At 42.2% G+C, this 23,588-nt stretch overlaps 1 protein-coding gene across 1 annotated transcript in view; it reads right to left on the bottom strand.

The window, feature by feature from the left end:
- Positions 1-15,264, bottom strand: part of PIEZO2 (piezo type mechanosensitive ion channel component 2) — a 297,942-nt gene extending 282,678 nt beyond the window's left edge. Inside the window, exon 1 of the mRNA XM_065667981.1 lies at positions 15,025-15,264. Within this exon, the coding sequence (XP_065524053.1) occupies positions 15,025-15,088 (64 nt within the window). The 5' untranslated portion in view covers positions 15,089-15,264. The remainder of the gene's footprint in view (positions 1-15,024) is intronic.
- Positions 15,265-23,588: the final 8,324 nt, after the last annotated feature.

Below are 23,588 nucleotides of genomic sequence, written 5' to 3'. Positions count from 1 at the left end.
TCATTTGTGGTCTTACAATAACCACAGACTGCTGCTGCTGACTTTGAGGCTGAATCTCAGGTATTTCTTATTTTAAGTATAAGGAATAATCTAATTAGGTACAAACATACCTTCTAGATTGGTGTGACAAGATGACGATTAGTTATCTCAAGTTACAAAACACAGCGACAACAGCAATTTCTTTCTAATTTTATTTTACATCTTCCTCTTATTTACTCAACTTTGTTAAGGTAAGACGGTGTGTTATATGTTATCTAATTCATGGAATGAAGACACTGGCCTTTCTGAGTAACCTCCTGGCACTGGCAGCACTTATTCTTGGACAATTGCCTAGGGAATCATTACTTCTTTTAAAAATATATATATATATAAAAAAAAAGAAATTAAAAAAAACTAAAAAGCAGAGCCATTTGTAGCATGCATTAAGGAATCTTCCGACCTGAAAGGTGATGTTTTAAAATCAATTAAGCACTCAATGTGCCCCAGTCCTAGCTATCAACATGTCAAAGTAAAGCTGTATCAATTCTAGTAAAGAAACGTTCCTAGCAGAATGAATTACCTGAGCACGTTTTAAATGCACCACCTCAAGAAAAAGAAGAAAAGCTGTTCTATGTGGAAATACCGTATGTCTGCCTTGATTTACCTTACTAACTTCAGCAGTAATACAAGACTGTAAAATGCTATTCTGCAACATGCTCCTTCTCCCCGCCTATGCAACATTTGCCTCAGTCCTTATGCACAGAGGTGGGATGCAAACAGAAAGCTCATCAGGTCTGAACTGCAGGAATGATGGGTATCCCAAAGCAAGTATGAGTCAGTAAATTTCTTGGAATCTGGTAATTCAGAGAGTCAGACACATCTTCTTTAGCTCATTTATACTCCCACATGCTAGAAGAGGTACACACACTACTTGCTAGAATATCAGAAATATTTGAACACTTTGGTTAAATGATCTTTACAAAACACTAAAGCTAAAATTACCAACATTTCTAGACCACTTTTTAAAGTGCATGCTATCCTGCTATTTCCTTGTGCATATAAATATACTTCTAAAATACTTTACATTCAGAAAAGCTGGTCTCACAATAAAACACCAGTTTGAGGAACAGATGAAATAATTCACCAAATCAGGCAACAAGCAGAAAGAATAATTTAGTGATGCTTTTGCAACAATCTGTTTAGATCACATAGTACGTCTTTTATTTGTAGCGTTGCATAGGTGGGTGGTGTGAAACTTTCAAAAGGAAGAAGCAACAGATGCAGACAGTGAAAAACACAAATGCTAAGCTACAGGAAGGTATGAGGACATTTCCCGCAATTACGACAGTTAATAGCATAAAAAGCACTCAAAAAAGTCACCTGGGTGTCTGTCTACAAGTAAACTACATCAGCTATTGTTTTCCATGTTGAAAGCACCTATTACCTAAGAGCAGATGTGTGCAGAAGAAAAAACAGGAGCTGCATGTAACTTCTGATATCAGTAACTTGCCTTTTATGAAATGAAGGGTAGCTACACTACACACAATGAACTGTTTAACTTTTCAGATGGTTAAACTACAACATCTCCCATGCTTCTTGTAGAATGAAAGAAGGGAAGAGAATTTCTGATATACAGTGTGTTGACCCTCTAAAGGCAGCACAGTTAACTGAATATTACAGTTAATCTATAAATCTTGAATTTTTCAGGCAAAAATTTGGAAACAATTCTTTATGCTGGATCTATAAAACCCAGTACAACAGATTCTGTGAATGACTAGCACCAAGCGTTTCATACATCCAAAATGCAACCCAGCTTCTCAAATACTTGTTTCACAATTGCAACCCAACAGTAAAATACTGCTAAAAGTAATTTGTCAATACTACATGAGATGGAGATCATCTAGGAGAAATTAATTCAATACAGAAAGACGCAGAACTGATTTTCTTTCTAAGGTTTTGAAACAAAATAGCTGTCACTGATTTACAGAACAACAAGAACTACTGACTAAAAATATTCAAGTATGTGAGCATGACTGCTGGCAAAATAATGCAATTTACCAGCTAGTTAGCCCCTTACAGAATGCCAGCATTGGACAGTTCTTGAAACTGAGAAGAAATGGTGTAGGTCTTGTATTAATTCATCATTCCGTTCACTGCAAGTCAGTGACAGATGACTGTGCCAACGCTGCAGAAGAAGATTCATTAATAATCAGCGCTTCCAGGTGGGAAATGCAAGTTCAACCTTTTTGACCCTTTGGATGCACACTGTATGTGTTAAGACAGTAAACCAGAACATGTCCTACAGATACTGGCTGTGGTGAATTTATTTATTTTAAAAACCAAGAAAGGAAAATTGCATTCTCTGAGATTTGACGTACCAGTGAGTTTAGAGAAAGACTGAAGAAACAATTCCTCACAGAAGGATTTCCAAGACCTACTGCTGTACAGTTTGGAACCAAAACTCAAAAGCCATAACCAGGATATCTTGAACAACATACGTAGGCATCTACTTTCACATGAGGAAAGAGTGTGTAGGATTTACTGTAAACACTAAGTACTTTGGTCCTTAAATCAAAAATGAGACAAAAAAATCCCTACAAATTCTGCCTGGGTTCCAGTGCTGACTGTTCAGATGTAATATGCAACATCAATTTATTTTTACTTACAATCCTTTGATCACAGTTTATAAGTTATGCATTTGTTTCACCAGGTTTTTTCTTTCTTTTAAGGAACAATAAAAATGGTCAATGTCTACTTTCTGTTTCTCACAAACAAGGTGAAAAAGTTTTTGGTCAGATCTCCCTTTTGACATTTGGTGTAAGCTACTGGGCTGTACCAACAGCAGCATAGCCAAAAGAAATGGTTATCCCCCTTTACTCAGCTGTTCTTCAGCCACATCTGGAGTGCCACATGCAATTTTGTCTCCTCTCAGGACAAGAAGTATGTTGACAGATTTTAACAAGTCCAGGGGAGGGTCCCCAAGACAGTCAGGGCTGGAGCTTAAGGTCCTGTGAGGAGAGGCTGTGCGACCAGGGTTCATTCAAGACCCTTTCACGGGCACCTCACAGTAGCCCCCCACACCTAAGAGGAAAAGACAGAGTCAGGCTCTTTACTAAGGTGTTACTGAGAGATAACAGCCATAAGCTGAAGTTGGGAGGCTATAAAGAGGGTAAAGGAAAACAAAAATCCCCACAGTCACTGTGAGGCTACCTAACTACTCGAAGAGGTTGTAGACCTCCATTCTCAGAGACTTTCAAAATCCAACAGGAAAAAGCCCTGAGCAATCATGTTTAAAATTAGCGTTGGAGATGGAAGAACAGACGCACGGAGGTGCCTTCCAGCCTGGGATGCTATGAAGAGGGAAACACAGAGTCAGACCAGAGCCCATCCTGTAATCACCAAGAAACCTTGCATAGGAGCGACCAACCTCAACCGCTTCAAAAGAATGTATGAGAAACCCAAACTGAGTAACTATGGAATTACCCACCCCACAGGAGAACATTACTCTTTCTCCTCAAAACAGAGGCTGGTTTCAGTGACTTAACTACCTCATTCTTTTGGGGGTTCTTGTGTCCTTGGTTTTTGATTGGAGTTTTTTTGTTCGTTTGTTTGCTTGTTTTTCCAACTGCTACATTCCTATTTAAGTGTATTTCAACAGCTACTACCATGCATTAATTATGCAGGCAGGATACTCTGGTGATAAGACTTTCTTGTTCCTTCCAGTTTGCAACAGTGTTTGCAATTTACTTGCAATCCTTCCAGCACTGGAACAATTGTGCTACTTTCCCATTTCAAGGGCAACAGGAAAACAGCTTCCTCCACAAGGGGAAAAAAACAAAAGGAATTTCCCCAAATACAGTAACAGTAAATACAGGCAGAAAAAAAACCTGATATCCTTCTTCTATAATTCTACCAACTCCAATTGCTTCATTCTCCAGGGTAAGCTAATGACCATTTGGGACCTTCTGCCATTTCCTTACTACTGCCAGTACAGCTCATCACTGAGCTGCCAAGCTGTAGGAAAAAAGATTTGTGCATTGCCTCATTTCTGCATTTTAATGCAGACTTCTCGATGGGAAGGGATCAACTTAAATTGGTTAGGCCAGCCCTCACTTCTAGACCCTCAGAATGGCACAGAGGGGTTGTCTTACACCCCTCAGTATGTCTGCGTGCTCTAACAAAAATGTAGACTTGGCTTACTGAGGTTGCCAAAAGTTGGCAGTGGCTTATTTCACAAAAGGTTATTGTATCTTGAAGCAATTTTTTGCTTAAAACACAGTGGTACAATAAACTGCAAGGATCTTTTCAAAGCATGCATAAAAACAGTATGCTTACTTTTGCTTTCATCAAATTAACAAGAAACATATTTGTAGAGATCTTCACACAGCTATGAAGTTATATTTGCAGATGACAATGAAAAGCTGCGAGAAACAGGTTTTGATATTTATGTACACTAATGGGCATGATGATTGAGTTTGTTGACTCAGTTCAATAAGAACAAATGGCTTACAGGTTAAACACTACAGAAGGGTATTTTAAGATACATTATATCAATAGATTTGTACATACACACAGTATTTCTTGTATTGCATTTTGCTCAGAGTATGCACATAGACATTGTGTTCCAAGGTTAAACAAATCAAAATATTAGAAGCTGGGGAGGAAAGTTGTACTGCATTGAGGAAGTGTAAAATGGGGTCCATTTTCTCAGACAGGGGACTTCTCTCATGACAAAGGCATCACCTGCAGAAGAGTGATGGAAAATACATGTCACTGAATGCTAATCCTTCTAAACATTACAGGGCCCACCATTAAAAGCAACCAGCCATTAAACAAGGAGATGAAGTCAATTATTGGATTTATTTCAGAAGGAGGTGGGAGTACATTTATGCCTTGTGTGGTACAGAGTAAATATGATTTGAGCAGCTGACTAGGCTTTTCTCACCCATTCACTGTGTTTTGTGTTGTACCTTAGGGAATAGGAAGGTCATTTCACCTGAAAGTAAGTACAGTGAAGCTCTGAGCTAAGCTGTATGATACTAACAAGCACAAGAGCAGGCTCACATAAGAAAGATGAGGAAAGTTTTCAAACACAACTACACCCCATGGAAATGACAGTCCCCTCCCAAGAAGCAACAGGGAAAATGCATTCTTATAGTAATACAGACATGTACATTATCGCCCAACAAAGATATCAAGGGTCCTGACCAATGTACAATATGATAAGAAAAGCATGAAAGCTTAGGAAAAGAAAGATGCGCCACATTAGGCAAGAAGGAGAAGCTTATTTATCATAGAAGTAAATCACAAAGAGTTCCCCTAACCAGGAAATGTATGAAAATAGTTAATAAAACATCTTTAAAACCCCAGAAGCTTTTGTTCTGCTCTCTTAGAAGAAGAAACCTGATCAGACTTCAGAAGAAAACAACTAACATTGTCAGATAAAATGTGACATCAAAGACTACCTATCGGTTCATAAGAAAAAACTTTGTGAAATGCATGGACTATGGGGATTACAGTCTTTCCAGCTGAAATATATTATCACAAAGAGACAGACACATTATCACACTATGGGCTTTTTTGCTCAATTACGTACTGAAATGATGGAAGAAAGTGCTAAGCTTCATTGTGTTTAGCTTTGTTTTTAAGAACAGAGTAATGACATTTTATTTTTTAAAAAAGAAAGGTTATTGATTTCCTTTCAATTTACAGAAAATGAGCTATGGAAGTGATATTTGTTATTTACATAGCACTACACCGCAAATAAACAGGCCTAGCATTTAGCTAACAAATAAGAGATGGGTTACACCTCATGGATTTTTGTTCTCTAAATTAAACAGTAATTTGATATGTGATAAATGTCTAGAGATGAAAGAAGAATCAAAAAGTTCATGCAGTTTCTCTCGCTGTCAGCACATCTATCACAAGCACTACAACCTGAAGAAAGCAATCTGATTATCTAGCATTTAGAAAAGCCTAAATTTTTTTCTACACAGAAATATATATACTTCCAACAAAGAAAATGCTGATGTTATCAAAGACAAAATACAGAAAAATGCAAAAATGTAGAAAGTAATTATAATTCCATGCTCGCCACTGAAAGCACACTCTTTCTAAAAGGTGCCTGCAATACACATATGCCAGAAAGTCTGATCTCTGATGAAGTTTCAAACAGTTAAAACATGTAGCTTCTTTTAGGTTGTTATCTTGTAGAAGTGGATCTATGTATGTATCTGTGTCAAAAAATGCAGTGTGTTATTAAGGAATGTAATAGGACAAGTCTTTAAAATTCTAAGCACTGAGTGAAGGACCAAGGTATCGAAACACATTTTAGCAATCACATTACAGCTATGAATACTGTTTAACAATAATCTCATAGAAGTAGGCCAACAAAATGCCAACATGAGCTAATATTTATTTATGGCAGTAAAAGTTTTTCACATAAATCAGGACTTGTGGAGACAAATTACCCTCACTAGCCTTTGGCTTATGAATTAATCTATTCTCTGTGACCAGGAAAATGCTATTCTGAAAGATGTCATAAAAAGCCACAAATATAGGAAGGGAAGAAAAACACAACACAAACAGGTGCAGCCACTATGCAAAAATTTTGCCTGTTTCAGGCATTTTCCAACATATGAGCATGTATAAAAAATTCAGGGTAACTGTCACTGTACCTGCCTGCTAGAGGTTAGCAGATGATTTCCTAGACAAGCAAATCCACAGTATCAGTGACATGTAATGCTGTAATCAGCAACACGTTTTACAGTTGGAGATTTAGCAATCTGGAGAAAGGCTTACTTTCAGATTGCAAGGTGAGTGTAACACTGAATCATTCCTTTTGGAGCCTTTGGAACTTCAATCTGCATTTAACAAAAGCTAAACTAAAGGTAAAGGCTAAACATATGCTTGCAAGTTGGAATATGTGACTGCTAGCAAAAGGAGTTCAATGTCCTCTAAAATACCCAGGAGCTAATTTCTCTATTAGCATGTCTTTTACACCCTCCCCTCAGAAAAATGAGCATACAGTTTATGAGTGGTATGAGCATGACTAGGGAAAAAAAAAAAGCACCTGTTCAGCATCTCTTTACCCACATAGGGTTTCAGTGTCCTTCAGCACAGTGAGAATCCAAAACACACCCCTTACCTGTTAAAGAAATAATTCTCAGTCTCCCATGCGACTTCTCAACAGGGGGCAGAATGGACCCTCACCCCAACACCCCTTAAATACTTCAGGTTTAATTTATGGTTATGTCAAGCTACATTAACAAATAAGTGGCTTGGAAACAGTAGACAGAGTATGTAATGTCTGCAATCCCATGCTTTGTAGTATTTTGCCAAAAAGGGAGTGATTAGTATATCACTCATAAACACACAGACTCACTTCTTGAAGTTTTACTTCATTTCCAAAAGAGCTTCCAAACTGAAAACTACATGAATGAGCTCAGAAGAGCTACACTGCACTTCCTGATGTTTCAAATTGTACAAGTACAGCATCCTAAAACTCTTTATTTATGGGGAAGGCAGATTTACATAATCGTCATCCCTTTCTCCAGAACTGGACAATTGATAGGAAACTCAGAGCTGTTAATTTCTACAGTTAATCTTAACAGTTGATTTTATGCCTTGCAAATGTTATTCTAAAGTATTAGAGTAAATAGAACACTAGACTGTTGTTGATTTAAGTGATTATACATACTTTTTCCCATCCAAAGGATTATTTACTAAGGCAACAAACTGAAAAGGAATTAAAGAGTACTCTTTTTCTTTCTTCACAGCGGAGTTCACCCACGGAATTCATTGCTATAGGCTATCATCAAAGCTAACACTGCAGCTTGGAATTATAGATGTAAAAGAAATTAAGATACAAAACAGCAACCTTAATGTGACATTCAGGTTTTACAACTGTCTACTCGAGACGGGAAATGGACAGGTAAGACTCTCAGGAGAAGAGGAGAAGTGCATTAATTCAACCACATCCTGAATGTAATGCATCAAAGGATGCACTTCTAGCAAATGCACCAAAATAAAGGTATTATATAATTCAACCTGGGGACTCTTTTTTTTAATATTGAAAACCTTGAGTCGGCTTGTCCAGTTATAGATACCACCAATACACCAGTTTCAGTAGAAGACTGAGAGGACTCTGTCACTCATTCCTGCCAGCAACACCTGCACTTTTCCTGAAAACTTAACCTGCATGCTGCCAGCTTCTGACCTGCTTAGCTTCAGAGTTCTGCCAGGATGACAGCATGAAGACCTGTGACCACCACAAAAGTAATGTTACAGAAAACTTTTACCCTAGAAAACAAACCTGGATTGATTTAGTTACAAATACCGATCAACCTGCTGAAACACAGACAAAACTAAACCCCTAAACCCCTACCATACAGCTTTTTTACCAGCTTCGCAAGTCAGACTTACAGTATCTTTATAACTGATAAAGATATTACAAAGGGTTGTACAAGCTACTTGATTACAGACTTTTCCACTAAGTAGCACTTGCTAACATCATTCTTCAAGATAGAAGGCAAATAGCCTATTTCTTAGAGTGCTGCAGTCCAACAGGCAAAAGTAGTTACTGATGCTCTTGAAGTGAAATGTTATCCTCAAAATAAGACACTTCGGCTTCACAAGGGCTATCGCTTCAATGTGAAAAGACACAGAGAGAAGATATGTAGAGAAGGAAAGCTGGAGTGCAAACACCCAGCAGCTCTAGATGCATGTGAAAAAGATTTTAGTGTTAATGAACAAGTGCATCATTTGAAGCCCCACTCAGATACGATCCATTTAATGATGTTCCTTTCCATGAGACCTCTTAGCAGCGCCAGCCGCTCTGAAGTCGGTCTGCTTTTGCCAGCATTTGCAACTCCACTGCTCCAACACACATGCTGGTAAAGCTGTACCATGACACTATTTTGGTGCTTTAGTGGTTAAAAGTGCTGCACTCCATCTCCTCAGCCTGCTGACAATTTTTGTTTCTCACATTCCTGACTTTCAGCAAACTACCTGAAATTAAAAAGCAGTGTGTCTATGCATATACAGGTGCAATAACATCACCATTCGCTTCCTTGACCTCCTTCAGAAACATCCTCCAAAAAAATGAGTTACCTGTTCCCAAAAAAACCCAGTTCTGTCACTTCATGCTACGATTTTACTGTTCTCATTTAAAATAAATAAATAAATAAATACCTCAGTTTTCAAGACAGAAAAGGAATTTCATGCATGACACGATTTGCGACTGATACCGATGAGCTCCAGCACTACAAATAAAGGATTCAAATGCTTTCCAGTTCCTAATCACCAGACAAGTTGTGCACTTTCTCCAAGTAACTCTCTCCAAAGAGCTGTCTCCCACTGACTTCCATTCCCAAGTTCAACACTGTCTGTGGAACAAGTTACCTACCAGGCAAGCCTTGCAAATATATATGGGTTCTGGTTTTCTCTCATTTTAAACAGTTACTGGATTCAAACTACTTAACAGAAGAGTTAGAATACGTAAGTAGAAGTGGTAAGAACTTAAGGAGAGACATTTTGCTCCCATTTATCGAGGGAGGCATCTTTAAAGATTGTTTCCCAGGCTCCGTGCTACAGGGAAGCAGAGGCAGTCAACCTGAGATGGATGTTAGAAGAAAGAGAGCACTGTGTTGGTGGGTGACTGCTGCCTTCCTGCTCTCCCCAAAATACTCTTCTCTGGATCTTAATTGACCTATGATGGAAGCCACAGAGATGGAAATGACGTTTACTTTTTGTGCACAAGAAAATCTAACACTGTGCCTACAAGCCTGGAAAATGCTGCTCCTGCAAGGTCATATATTTTTCCCCTTTGACACCTTTCACCTGCTCTGACAGAACCAGGCAAAGCTTCCTTCAATAAAAGAAGCCAGACAAATTTCTAAAACATTTGAACAGGGTAAGAAAATTAACAGCCATTTTAGGATCTCTCTTGCACACTGGCATCCAAGTCCGTGTTTCTCAGTACGCCACCCATTAAGGGGTTCCTAGACATCTTGTTGCTGTGACTAACATTTTTATGAGTGTTCTGGGAAAAGAACGGGTTTAAAATGTAACGGGAAGTCTATGTGAATCTCCCTCATGCTGTTCACTATCATTCTTCTCAGTACATCATAATAAATATTTCCCAATGCCACCATAATGATGGAGGAGTGGGGAAGAAAAAAAGAAAAATCAGTTTGATCTTTGCCTTCTTTTCAGTAGCTGACCAATTTTAGAGCATAACAATCACTGCTCTAAATAACTACAGGAAGTTTGTTTCAACTTTAGAAGCATGGCAGAGTTTTTTAATGTGTATGTACACACATATGAACATGAATATACCCTCACTATGCAAAGTACCCTCTACTCTAAACAGTCTTGCATCACAACTTGCTTTGTCATCACCCTGATCTCACCTGTGCAGGCTGGCACATGAAACTCATTCAGCCACCTGAAAACTGCACCACAATGTCATATTGTACCATCATTTTTAAACAACCACCTCCAGAGAAATCCAAAATAATAATCCAAGCATGGTACAGCTCACTGTCTCCATAGATACACCTTAATATTTCAGCCTTGTCCAAATTGTCTATAGAAAATGTGAATAGTAATAATTCAAAGCATCAAAACATATAGGAAGGAACTGAATCGTGTACTGTTTAAAACATAAAATTTAAACAGCATTTTAGTACCTGCTGATGTAGCTATGCAGACACTCCCCCTCCAAAGTCTTCAGCAATACTTGTTAATTTGAGGACTAAAGTCACAGAGCACACCCAAACAGGCTGGACTCTACCTTTTCCTTCCATGGCAGAGCAAGGACCTCAGTCCCGCAGTGGTACTTCCAACAGCTGAATATACACGGGTTTGAAAATACTGTGCATGCTTTAAAAAACATTCTCTGTAACGTACCACTTATATCCCGAGAAGATGATAATTCTGACTCACTTGATATCACTATGATGAAAGAAAAAGCAATTCCCACTATTTTGCAGGAGTTCAAAGATTTGGTTTGAAGAAATGAAGTGAAAGGTTTCAACTAATATCTGAACTCTGTCGTCTACAAAAACTCCAATATATTTGCTTTTTACCTGACATCACTTACCAGACTCTAATACTTGAGCTCACCCTCTCGAAAACCAAACCAACTCTCTAGAAGCTTCTACAAGTCTTACTTCATTCAGGAGTTCAGAAAGCAATTGTAACTTCTCAGAAATGCTTGGGCAAGGCAGCTAGTTCACTGAAGCCCATGTGGTGATAACACACAATTCAACAGCATCAGTCAAACACCAGAGAAAACTGTTCTCTCTAAGCATTGCTCTTCCCAGCACGCCATTTGAAAATAACATTATTTTGCTTAAAAGAAAGCTAATTAATTGTGTGTGAAGTAAAACAATTGGAAGCAGAATAACTGAAAGTTGTTACCAAGTGATGTAAACTGCAGCTTTGTGGTTCAAGTATTTAAAAACCAAAGGAAGCAATTAGCAAAAGATTGTTCGGATGCCTTACTTAAAAATCACATTTTGCATGTTTCAAATTCATATGAGTGACCAAAAAAAAAAAAAAAAAAAAAAGACAGGTTCATGCCAGGGCTCAAGCTTTAAAAAACAAGACAAAAAACTTCCCACCACCAGTGCCAAAAGCTCCCTCTCCTCTATTTTATTATTTGTTTTTTCAGCATTGTCCTATTGCAATACAGGAAAATATCACATTAATCTCAGTGTCACAGTAACCTCAATTAAAAAAAACAAAACAAAACAAACAGATCAAACTCACTCTGTTCTACTACATAACACAGTACTTCATTTGAAAGCAAGTTTATTTACCATTACTTTACCATTTAGGCTCTAGTTTTGCATTAGACTGAACACAAGATTTCATCATGAAATCAACATGGTGGAGGATCAACTTTAAAGTCAGAAGCCTACAATCAGCTTTTCAGTCCCAGAAGGTTTCTTTTTATATGTCCATGTTAAATTTCCTGTCTTCAGCAGACACCCAAGACACATCATTCTTGAGCTTTAAATGGATATACCCAGGATTACCCACAGAAGATTACACTCTTTGGTGCTCCAGATCTGATCCTAAAAAAACCTTACAAGGAACTGCTTGGAAAGTATTTCATACCAGCACAGATAATTTGCATCAGTATTTCATTTTATTTAAACTATTGATATTAGTAAGAGTTTAAAGCATTAACCCTTTCTAAAGTGTTTAAAGAACCAACTTTCAGCTTAGCAGATGTGTTATTTTTAACAAGTTTGCCACAGCTGCCATTGCTCATCAGGGTCCTCCAACCCTGCTACTTTCTGCCCTCAGAAACAGAAAGCAAATCATACCATGGTAAGAAATTACAGTAACCTAGCATTTTAAAATCAGCTTCTGAACTGAAAGAACAACTCTGTATTACCCTCTTTTGGCGCTGCCCAGAGAGGGGTGGGAGACAGAAGGCATCACTCTGAACAGTGAGTCCTCGTGGCAGCTTTCCAGCTGCAGATGCAACCCCACTGTAAAAGTCATGGAAAAAAACACTTTGATATATGATCTCTAAAAGGCCTTTTTCCAGAAGCCCACGAAACACTTCCTTGATGCTTTGGAGAAGAGGAGAACATTGGCTCAAAGATAACTCAGGCGCAGACACAAGAAAAGTGAAGAAGACTGAACTAGGTTTCACCCTAGTAAGGACTCCGCTAACAGCTTGTAAAGGGGAAAAAGAATAACAGGCAGAGTAAATTAAGGTAAGAGAAAAGCTGTTTGTCCATTTACCGATTTCTCTCTCAAATCCAAGTGAACAGTATCACTAGGTCTAAAACCAAAAAGCTCCGCAGTGGGAGTTCCCTTTCATACTCAAGACAGGAAGTCCCTCCTTCAAGTTTCATACGTCTATTAATCTTCAGATGAGTAAGATTTATGACCATACACAATTCATTACAACATAAATGCTCATCGGTGGAAGTATTACTGCAATGAGAAAGTACCTCTGTATCACTATCAGAAACTGGGACAACAAAACAATTTTATCTGAACTTATTTTGGTGCAGAGTTTGGCAAGAACCAGATTGAGCACCTGACAGAACAATACTTCCACTATTTTAATATCACAGCCAGACACTATGTCATTACAGTAATATAAACAAATTCCACCTGAACACAGTTTATTTCCTAGAGACTTTCCTCCTCCCCATATGTCTTCCCAGCAAATTCATCCTCATCCATTATCCAACCATACTTCACCAGTTTAATGCAAATACGGATGGGGTCCAACAGGTTTCAAACTGGGGGCGCCCTGTGCCCAGCCCTGGCACTGAAAGCCCTGCCTAGTACCACCTCCCCTCGGCCTTGAGGGCACCCTGCCGCCTTCAGCACCCACCTCCCCTCGGCCTTGAGGGCACCCTGCCGCCTTCAGCACCCACCTCCCCTCGGCCCCTCTGCACACAAGGTTCCCACACACTGGCCACCAAGGCACCGACATCCAACCACACAGGGTGGCAAAGCAGACGGCGACCCCTCACCTGCTGCCGTGGACCTGCGGAACTGTGCCCGCCCCAGCAGTAGCCACCAAGCCCAGGCCTGGGCACTTGCAGGGAGGCCCACGGGCTCTGGAAAGGGCAGCAAGTGGGTGCAGGTGCTGGTGGTGGGCTGGAAAGCTGTCTCCATCTCACCCTTCAGACAATCCCGCAATCACAGAGCTCACCACGCTGCCTCAAGCAATACAGTGAGAAAAAAAGTGCGTTTTCACTCCCAGCCCATGGCAGCAAGAGGGAAGCACCCGGCAGCGAACTGGGAGTCGGGAGTGCCTCTGGTGGGGCTAAGGAGGGTCCGCGAGCTTCTCCCAGCGGAGAAGTCAGAGGTTAATGGGGAGCACGGGGCGCGTGGGGCACCTCCCGAGAAGGGTGAAGGGCACACGCTGACACCGAAACGTGCTGGCCGGGCCACCACGGGGCTTCTCAAGGACAAAGGGTAAGCGGCTAAGGGGAGCTGCTGGGCAGCTCTGTCCCGGGATGCCGAGGAGGCCCCTAGGAGACCTGCAGCCCGGGCTGGGAGGGCGACCCCGCAGTCTCTCTACGGCCAGGAAGGGGCTAGAGGCGCCCGGGAGCCCCACGGCGGCCGCGCAAATAAGGGACGGCCTCGCTCCGCAGCCCGCGGAGGATGCGCGGCGCTGGTCGCCGAGGTATCTCCCTCCACCCCGTGCGGGCGGTAGGCACCAGCTCCCGCCCCGCTTTCCCACCGCCCGCCCGCAGCCCGGCACCAGCCCCGGCCCTGTCCTCCGCAACGGCAGCTTACACGGCGAGCCCGTCAGATCAGACCGATCTAACGAGTAATCGTTGTTTATTCAGGGTTCAGTTTTCTAACTGTGCGGAAGCATGGATTAATATTAACATATTCACCCGCGGCTGGACACCGCGGCTCTCCGTCCGAAAGTAACGCGGTTTTTGGATGGTCGCTTGCTAAGTAACGCGATTTAATAAACCGCTATTTCTCTCTCTCGAAATAAGACAAATCTCCCCTCTGAAGACCCCCAGAGAATCGCTCCTTCTGAAGCAGCTCACTCCCCGCTTTTACAAAGTACCCCCAGAACCCCAACAAGGCAGCTGAGCCAGGACGGCGACCACCAATTCCTCCTCTCGCTCTCTCACACCTTCCCCTAGGATGCGAAGCGATTCGGAGGTGACGCGAAGTCAGCGGCTGGGTTTCCGAGCGGGAAGCCGCGGAGAGCCACTGAGCCCTGCGGAGCCCCGCACGCCGGCACTGTAGGGCGAGCCCTGCCACGCGTGCGAGCTCCGCACCGCAGGGCGGACAGCGACAATAGAAATAGCCATACCGACACCACCGAACAGCAACGAACAGGTAAGAAATAAGGGGCGAGCAACGCAGCTGAAAGTTTTCTAGGGTAACAGCGGACCGCGGGAGCTGCCGCGCGGAAGGAGCGCGGCGCATCCCCTCGAGCCGAGGGCTCGGCTGGCAGAGAGGACCGTCCCGCAGCCCCGGGACGCGCACCCGCGCGGCGACAAGCCTACGGACGGACAAACAGACGGAAGGACATACCGGCAGTCAGACACACGGGCAGGAGCAGCCGGAAGGTGAGCCCGCACACCACCTCGGTGGCCATCGCGGCGGGGTGGGGGTCGCGGCCAGCCGGCCGGAGAGCCGTCCCTCTCTGCGCGCCACCGCCGCTCCTATGTCCGCCCGTGCGCGGAGCCGCCGAGACGGCGGAGCATCGCCCGTCCCCTCTTCTGTTCGCCTCGCCTCAGCCGCGCCGCCTCACGCCTCCCGCCGCATCCCGGCGGCAGCCCGTGCAACCAGCGCCGTGCCGCACCCCCGGCCAGGGGCACACACACGCCCGCCCCCTCGGGGCTCCCCCCACCGCTGTTTTCCCGCCCTCCTCCCGTCCGCCGAACAGCGCGGAGCAAACCCCCGCCCTCCACACCGGCGGCACCCGACGGCGCGCCCCGTGAGGAAACTGCCCCGCGCCCCGCCCCGACAGGGCCGGGCCGCTCAGCGAAGGGGCCGGCCGTGCGCTGCCTGCCCATGCCCATGCCCATGCCCATGCCCATGCCCTGCCCCTACCGCTACCCCGGTCTCCGCCGTGCCCTTACTCCTGCCCATGCCCACGTGCCTACCTTCTGCCCATGTCCCTACTCCTGCCTCTGCCCGCACTCCTGACCCCACCCTGCCCTCTGCCGTGCCCTTACTCCTCCCCTGTCCCGAAGTCCTGCCCCGTGCCCTCGCCGCTGCCTGCGCGTCCCGTCCGCCTTGCAAGGGACTGTTCTGTCACCGCGCTGCCACCCGCAGCTGGCTCATGTTCGCCACTTAAAACCTTATCGGTTTTCCTTAACGTTTCTTTTTGAGTTGGCTTGGGTTTGTGTGTGGTTTATTTGTCCGGGTTTTGTTGTTTGTTTTTTGTTTGGGGTTTTTGTTATAATAATGTTATCAGTACTCACTAAAAACTTCTGATTTATACTTTTTTTTTTTTCTTGAATGGGGGAGCAGCTTTCTCCAGTTTGTTCAACACCCCCCCCCCCCCCCCCCCCCCATGTTTCAGCAGGGCATTTAGGTCCACAAGAAAAAGATCTGCGGTCGCTGGAATGTATTTCACTTTTCTGGAAAGCTTTTTACCCTTTAAAATACAGTGCGGGTTAGAACACGCAGTGGGTTGAAAAGGGCCTTTTTGAGGCTCAGCTGGTGTGTCCCTGTGTGTGTGCTGAATAAACCTAATAGCCTCGGTTGAAATTGTAATGCTGTAAAATAGAAAGTTATTAATGTTATTAATACAAGTAAAAGCCCATTTAATCTTCGGCACTGTACTGCAAGCCCTCCCACTTAACTGAAGTGAGCTCGGACAGAACGTCCTCTTTGTGGGGCAGTGCTGAAGATAACTCTTTAGTCACCTCCAAGATTTGGAGTAGGAAAAAGCAGGAGCAGTGACCCTGTGGTCCTTAGCATAAATTCCTGGGGCTTCTTCCCAGTGAAGGACCTCACCAGTCTTCCTCCAGTATAGGAAGTCTTAGATTTGCTCTTGAAGTCCTGGCTTTTTGCCTCCCTGTAATTACTTAAGCACCTTTTGCTGTTGCATGCTTTTTAGAATACATACTTTCATACTGTTGTTGCAGAGAAAATGCTTGGCAAACATGGGTTTGACCCACAAAAGGCTCTTTTGAAGAAAAAATTAGGGTTTTTTTGGTTTGAGGGTTCAAATGATGGGTGTTGAGCCATGTGGACATCTGATTTTTGTTTTATGAATAATGGCAATTATTCGGATACAGTACAACAGGCAAACTGTTTTGTATATTTGGAGAGTAAAGAACTCCAGAGTTACATATATAAAAATGCTCAAGGAAGCTAAGAAAAATCAACTCCAGGCATTAATTCAATGTACCAAACGAGTCCATTATGAGGACGCAGATCACAAAGACCTGTATCACAAACAACCTGAGCATTTGCTGAAGAGGTATGGTCATTTCACACCCATACGCGAGCGTGTGCATAGAAGTTAAATATCACATCTTCCAGTGTTACGGGGGAGCGTAACAAAGCCCTGTCCCGGTAGGATGAATGCGACACTTCAACTCCGCCAGGCGGCGGGGCACAGCCTGGGGAGATCGCTCCCTCACTTGCCGTATTAGGGGCCAGCACGGCTCTCCCGGATGTCTCGGCAATGAACCAAGGCTGCAAATTTGTTTCTCAGTGTTCTAGCGAGGGTTTCTGTATGCATGGATCTCTGTGTATATGCCTAGGGATCATGTCTGTACACAGTAAAATACCAGGATCGAGTAGGACTTCATCTGCTAGTGATCAGCCCATGGCAAAGTAACTGCAGCATTGTTCTATGACCACAGGGTCTGTTTCCAAAACTCAGAGTTCCTGAGGAAGCTCTCCTTGCCTTAGAGGCTCCAAAGCAAGCAGTTAATGGGGTAGTCTGTATGTGTAGGATACATGCACAGCTGAAATATTCTGTGCGCTTTGGCAGCACATGTTCAGCTATTGATCAGGATTTTTTTTTTCTGTTCAGTCATCCAGATTCACTGACACATGGATAGAGTATTTATTACTTTAATAGTACCATTACCAAATACTTTGCTTCCTGAAACACTGATTTTAGTCTAATATTTGGGAAATAATTAGCCAGTTTTCAATACTTAGCATTCACAAGGTATGAAATGCAGACTTAAAATCCATATATTGAGTGGTTCCTTACCTTCTGCCAGACTGTTCATCTACTGCAAAATCTGTGCAGCCGCAGTGCCACCTTTTGGCTAAAACGTCTGCTAAATGACAACATTTCTTCCTCACAGCTGCTGGGAGTTAACTGTTTGCAGACAATTTTGAGAGAACCATCGTCCAACCACATCTCTGTAGTGGTAAGAAGTATAAAAACGAGATGTGAAGCCTTACCAAGAATCGTGTACAGTGCCTGGAGCTCAGCTGTTGACAGGAACAGTAAGTGCATTAACCTGAAAATTGGAGCAGCGCTTTTAGCCAGCATGGAAACAATAAAGCATAGGGCTCTGACTAAAATAGGTAATACAGAAAGAGAAACTGGATTAATGGGAAAAGTGTCTGTTGAATTAAGTGTGCATAATAGAGAACAACGTCTAGAGGAGAGCTAGGAGTTTATTTAGCTGACACCAGTTTTGCAAGTGACATAAAAAGCAGTTTAAACATAAAGCAGGAGGGTTGCTTCTTCCCTAAGGGCATGCAACCCAGTGTAATCACACTGTGGCCCACACAGTTTTTCTCTTTCTCTCTGCAAACCAGAGGAAATTGCCAGGCTGCGTGAGTCCTACAGAATGCAGTAAATGTGCTAACAGTGGACACAGCAATTTCAACACCAACCAGCATTTCTTTCCCTTCTTTTCAACTACCAGGATCTCAGACCCTCCATTACCAGGTGTGTAACACCACCACAGGTGAAAACATTTTAGCAGCGGGGAGGCTGAAGAAGCCTTAATGAAGAGAGGGAAGAAGAGCTTACTTAGATTCACAAAAGAACAAACTTCAGTTGTGAAGAGATTTGTTCCACCTCACCTGGTCACCTTTCCTGTAGTAATAACTCAGGGCAATTTTGGAAAAACATTGCCCCTGCTTCATCTAACATGCAAAATCAATTGCCGTTAATAGAGTTCAGAGGCCAAGAGAGTTACTAGGGGGAAAAAAGTCCAGAATATATTGTGACACAGGTTCTATTAGGTAGAACAAAACCAGCTGGAACTGCTGATTGAAATTGTGTTGAGCTGACTGACTGTGTAAAATAGTGCTGTTCAGAAACATCTTCTAATTGCCTCAGGTATCTGATTTGTTTGGCTGTTTGAACCATGAATTCATGCCACTGTTCTAGCATCCACAGGCTTGGATTAACATACAAAAGAGCTTGTGTATGGATAAAGATATATATATGTGTATATATATATATATATGCATATATACAGGCTGACACAGTCCACATAGTTATGGTGAGCACCATTAATGACTGCTAAACTAGCTGAAGAAATAAAACTGCCCTACACAAAGAAGTGGCAAGGCATTAACTCCCATTGGGAGGCAGGAGAAGTTACTGAAGCCTTTTCAGGGGAATCACTGCTGTACAGAGCTGGTTTATATTTGCTATTCTTACAACACAAGAGTCCTGCTTTGGGGACCTAGGGGGAAGGAAATGGCTTTAACAGTTACAGTGATGATTAACTAGTGTGTTATGTCTCTTGATCCATGCTCCATGAGACTACATGAAAACATCCTGCTCCTCTTACCTATTCTGGAAGTCCTCCTCCTGCTCAGCCCTGTCAGCAGCTGGGGGAACAGCCTGCAGTGGCCCACCAGGAGTCAAGCAATTCCATTTTTCAGCTTAGTTCACATTCAGCTCTGACTGAAGCTGTTATTGTTCACTTCCAGCATGAAGTCAGCTAAGCTTCAAAATAACATCCAAGTTCAGTTCTGGTTCAAGAAAAGTTAAAAAAAGCAGTTCAAACTGATTTTTGGTTCAGAGTTAGTTTAAGCCCCCAGAACAGCAGTAGTTAGTAACTATTTTATCCTTTTAAATTATGAGCTTGTCTTGCCTTACAATAAGGAAATTCATTCCACTTAAATGTATGCTGAGTAGGCATCCTTGGAAATGTTCAGCTGCCCCAGCAGAGCAGAATGTTTCTTAGAAGCCTTCAAAATTTCCCCCATGCTTGATTTATCTTCCATTCATTAATCCATAATTTCACCACTCATTTCAGCTGAGTTAGAACTGGGCACAGGGTTTGCAGAAAACTTTGTAAAATCAGATGCATTACTAAAGGTCTGGGTTTTTTTTCTCCTAGCCTTTCTTAATCTTCACCATTCGTGTCACAGGGTCTATTTAGAGTTTTTGTCTTGCACAGTAAATATGTATTTATAGAAACCCTTTGTTGTTTGCTGATCTTGTTCTGCTGGATTTTACAATCTGATCAATTAGGAAGCATCAAAACATTATTATCTTTACCTGACAATAAAGTAAAACACAATAGGAGAGATCTGTCACATACTTCAGCAGTTCTAGTTTAGACACATTCTGTGGGACATTGAACCTGGCAGAATCCAAATGGTATCTCAAGGCATCATTGACTTTTGCTGCAATTAGAAAGGAAATTTGTTCTTCACTACTGAACACCTCCACCTACATCAGAAATGAGTTGTCAGGAGTAGCACTCATAATGAATGTTTAGAAAAATGCAGTTGTCTAGTGGTCAGCGCAGAGGGCTAACAAAACAGAGCTGCTGACTGAACTGATGGAAACACATCCCCAAGCTCCTCCTGCATGCATCCTGCGGCTGAATCAATAATACGGGAAAGCTTTTTGAGGTCCATTAAGAAGAGAGGCTAGACAAGGTGAAAGGAAAGTGGGATATTCCCATGGAGCTGTGACATTACATACCTGTGAATTTACTTGTATCAGCATCAAATTTTAGCAGTTACACATGAATTATGTTTGCTCCTTTCAAATCAACTATGTTTCAGCAGATGAGCCACGGTTTTGTTTCCTTGCAAGTTTCTTTTCTTGGTGGAATAAGAAATACAGGATAGCTTATACAGTGAAGGGTTAGTAGTATTCATACTGTATATAATTTTATAATATATATAATATATAAAACATGTTTTCATAGTCTATATATCACATATATAGTATGTAATGTAGGATATGTAATACATAAATACATTATAACATATTAAACTTAATAATTAGTATTGATTATTTCTAATTAGACTATTAGTATTTTAAGACTTCTGGGGCAAATTATGCCAGAGAATTTCAAGCACCACTCTTCAGCAGTGAAAAAAAAGTAGGAAAAATGACTCTAATTCAGTGTGCATGGTTACCTGCATGCAGGTAATCACATTTTACACTGAAAGAATTTTGAAATCTGAAAGGATTGTTCAATAAACAACAAACTATGAATTTTCCCCCTGCGTGTTAAGAGCCCAAACATGAGCAGACTCTCAAATAACAAACAGGCCTGTCACATAATTAAACTGTCTAGCATAAGAGCATAGCTTGTCAAGATTAATTTTCAGTCTGCAAAAACATAAGTAATAAATTTCCTATTCATCACTGACGAAAGATTAACCATTTAGGGTATTTGTAAAATACATTTACATTTCAAGTGTAGTTTTAAGAAACATTTAAAACATGTCTGGAACAATGACATAACATACCATTATTCTTCGTTACATTCTGTAAGTGAGATTACTGTCTTGACTCTGGGTGATTAGAAAGTGATCATAAAGCATGCGATGAAATGAAGCGGTTACAAGACAGTCCTACATAGATTGTCGTAAACACAGCTATGCAACAGACCTGAGCTAGCCGGAATAGAAACATAAAACATTGCTCTGGAGTCCTTTGGTAATGGCTGTCAACCGCTCTGCTGCAGTGGTGATATGAGTTACATTCAGTTTAGCAGCCAGCAGAGATCTGGGCCTTTGCATCACAGAAGCACCGTCGCAATTTACTCTTCTGCTGGCAGCATCAGCTCAGAGCAACAAGAAATGAGGCTGAGCAGATCCCAAAGCACACTGGACCAAACCCAGAATTCTCTGTGGAGCAGTATAACAGTAAAATAATAGATTTATTAACCAAGTGAAAGAGCAGACATCGCTGCACGCACCTGTGTTTCAGCCAGAACTCCTTCCTCCGGCTGAGCCTACGCAATCAAGGAAGCCACTAACTTCTCCAGGTCCTTAGTTCACATGCAGTTTAGGCTGACTGACACTGAAATGCACCATCCCCGAAAGCTGGACAGTCGGCAGGCATGTCCCAGAAACACTCTTCCTCGCTCACTTGGGACTTACAGGTAGGGATCCCTGCCTTCTAGTGAAAAAATGAAATGCCTCCAGCCTGACAGTCTGGTTTCAATTTCCCCTCGTCTCTTCCACCTCATCCCTCCTCGCCTTTCTGCAGAGCATACTATTGCAACACCCACTGTCCAAAAGTACTTAAGCACATCCCTCTCCCTTTTCTTCCCTTTAAATGTATGCTGAAAAAGTTCTTACAAATAACCACACCTTAGGCAGCCTCAAGCTGCTCTGCAATGTAAGGAAGCAGATGGAAGTTTCAGATTAGAAAGGGATATGGTTCCAGCAGGGCTTTACTAGGAAAGCTGCTGCCCTTATGTAGTGCTCTGGCATGCCTCATCCCCATCTCCTAATGGGTGAGCAGAAGCACAGCACTTCCCCTTTCCTCCTTCCTTATTTTTCTGTCCCTGCAGGATAAAGCTCCTTGAGAGAAGCCCTTAGAGACTAAAGGAGAAACAGGGCTGGGAAGAGACAGGCAAAATGAGGAAGAGAAGGAAAGGAAATGGTTTTGTGTGCACACATGTATGTGTTTCATTCATCCCTGTTTTGGGTAGGAAAGCAGGAGTCAGGAAGAGGTAGGAGAGGAAGTCAGCTGATGAATAGCTCCAGGCCAAAGAGAGAATACCTGGCAAGGCTGCTCTGTACAGAAACATACATTTAAAAGTAATTTTTTAAAATTAACACATCTGGATAGGGGTATCTGTCCCAGAGCAACCAACAATGGAAGAACAAGTAACAATAATTTTCCATTCCAATGGCCAGTGCTATAATTAGATAGTAATGTTAGAAATAGAGTCCACTTTCAGGTGAAATGGGAAAGTCATGAATGCTGCCTGACAGCTAGAGAAAAAAAAATAAATCACTGTTAATTCACTTATGGGGACTATTTCTGTGGTCAGGGAGACATTTCTTTATAGTGAAAATTCAGCAACTCCAAAGAATTATCAGTGAACTAAGGAAAGGGCTTCAAGCAGAGCTGTCAAAAACTGTGTTACATGGAGGGCTGGACAGCTGGTCCCTGCTCACACCTTTGATGACCTGGACAGCAGGCATGGACTGCAAACTCTACTCCAAGCCACAGAATCAAAGATGGCGAAGGGCAAGCACACCGGCCACTGTGAGAAAACCTGTAATGGCACTGCTTGTAACACATCTGTTTCACAGCGCAAGAGGGTAAGTTTGTCTTAGAAAAACACTGCGTGCATTCATAAGAGGAAGAACAGCACTGGAAAAGGAATACTAGACTTATGCAGCACATGGCTGGAATGCACAGGATGGGATCCTAATTAATGTTTTTATTTTGAATAGCTCAATTCTAACTCCTCATTCAGATTCAGAATTGAATGAAGATTCAGAATTGCAATATAGACTAAAAAATAAAAATAAAAAAAATCTAAATATTGTCCTCTCTCAAAGATGAGAGGAAATGGCCTCAGGCTGTGCCAGGAAAGATTTAGACTGGATCTTAAGAAAGATTTCTGCACCAAAAGGGTTGTCGAACATTGGAGCAGGCTGCCCAGGGAAGTGGTTGAATACTTGGAGGTGATGTCCCTAAAAGACATGTAGATATGGCACTTAGGGACATGGTTTAGTGTTGGACTTGGCAGTGCTGGATTAAGAGTTTGACATTATGATCTTAACAATCTTTTGCAACCTAAATGATCCTGTGATTCTGTATGTTCCTATATTCTGGTGTACAAATGGAGATTTAGATATTGCTGTAGGCTATGACCAGGGAAGATATTTCAGATCCCACAAAGACATCCCCAAACTGGTTTCATTAAATAAATAAATAAACC

This window comes from Lathamus discolor, chromosome 2, assembly GCF_037157495.1.
Source record: "Lathamus discolor isolate bLatDis1 chromosome 2, bLatDis1.hap1, whole genome shotgun sequence".
Taxonomy (NCBI): domain Eukaryota; kingdom Metazoa; phylum Chordata; class Aves; order Psittaciformes; family Psittacidae; genus Lathamus; species Lathamus discolor.
This window is presented reverse-complemented; position numbering and strand designations above follow the sequence as displayed.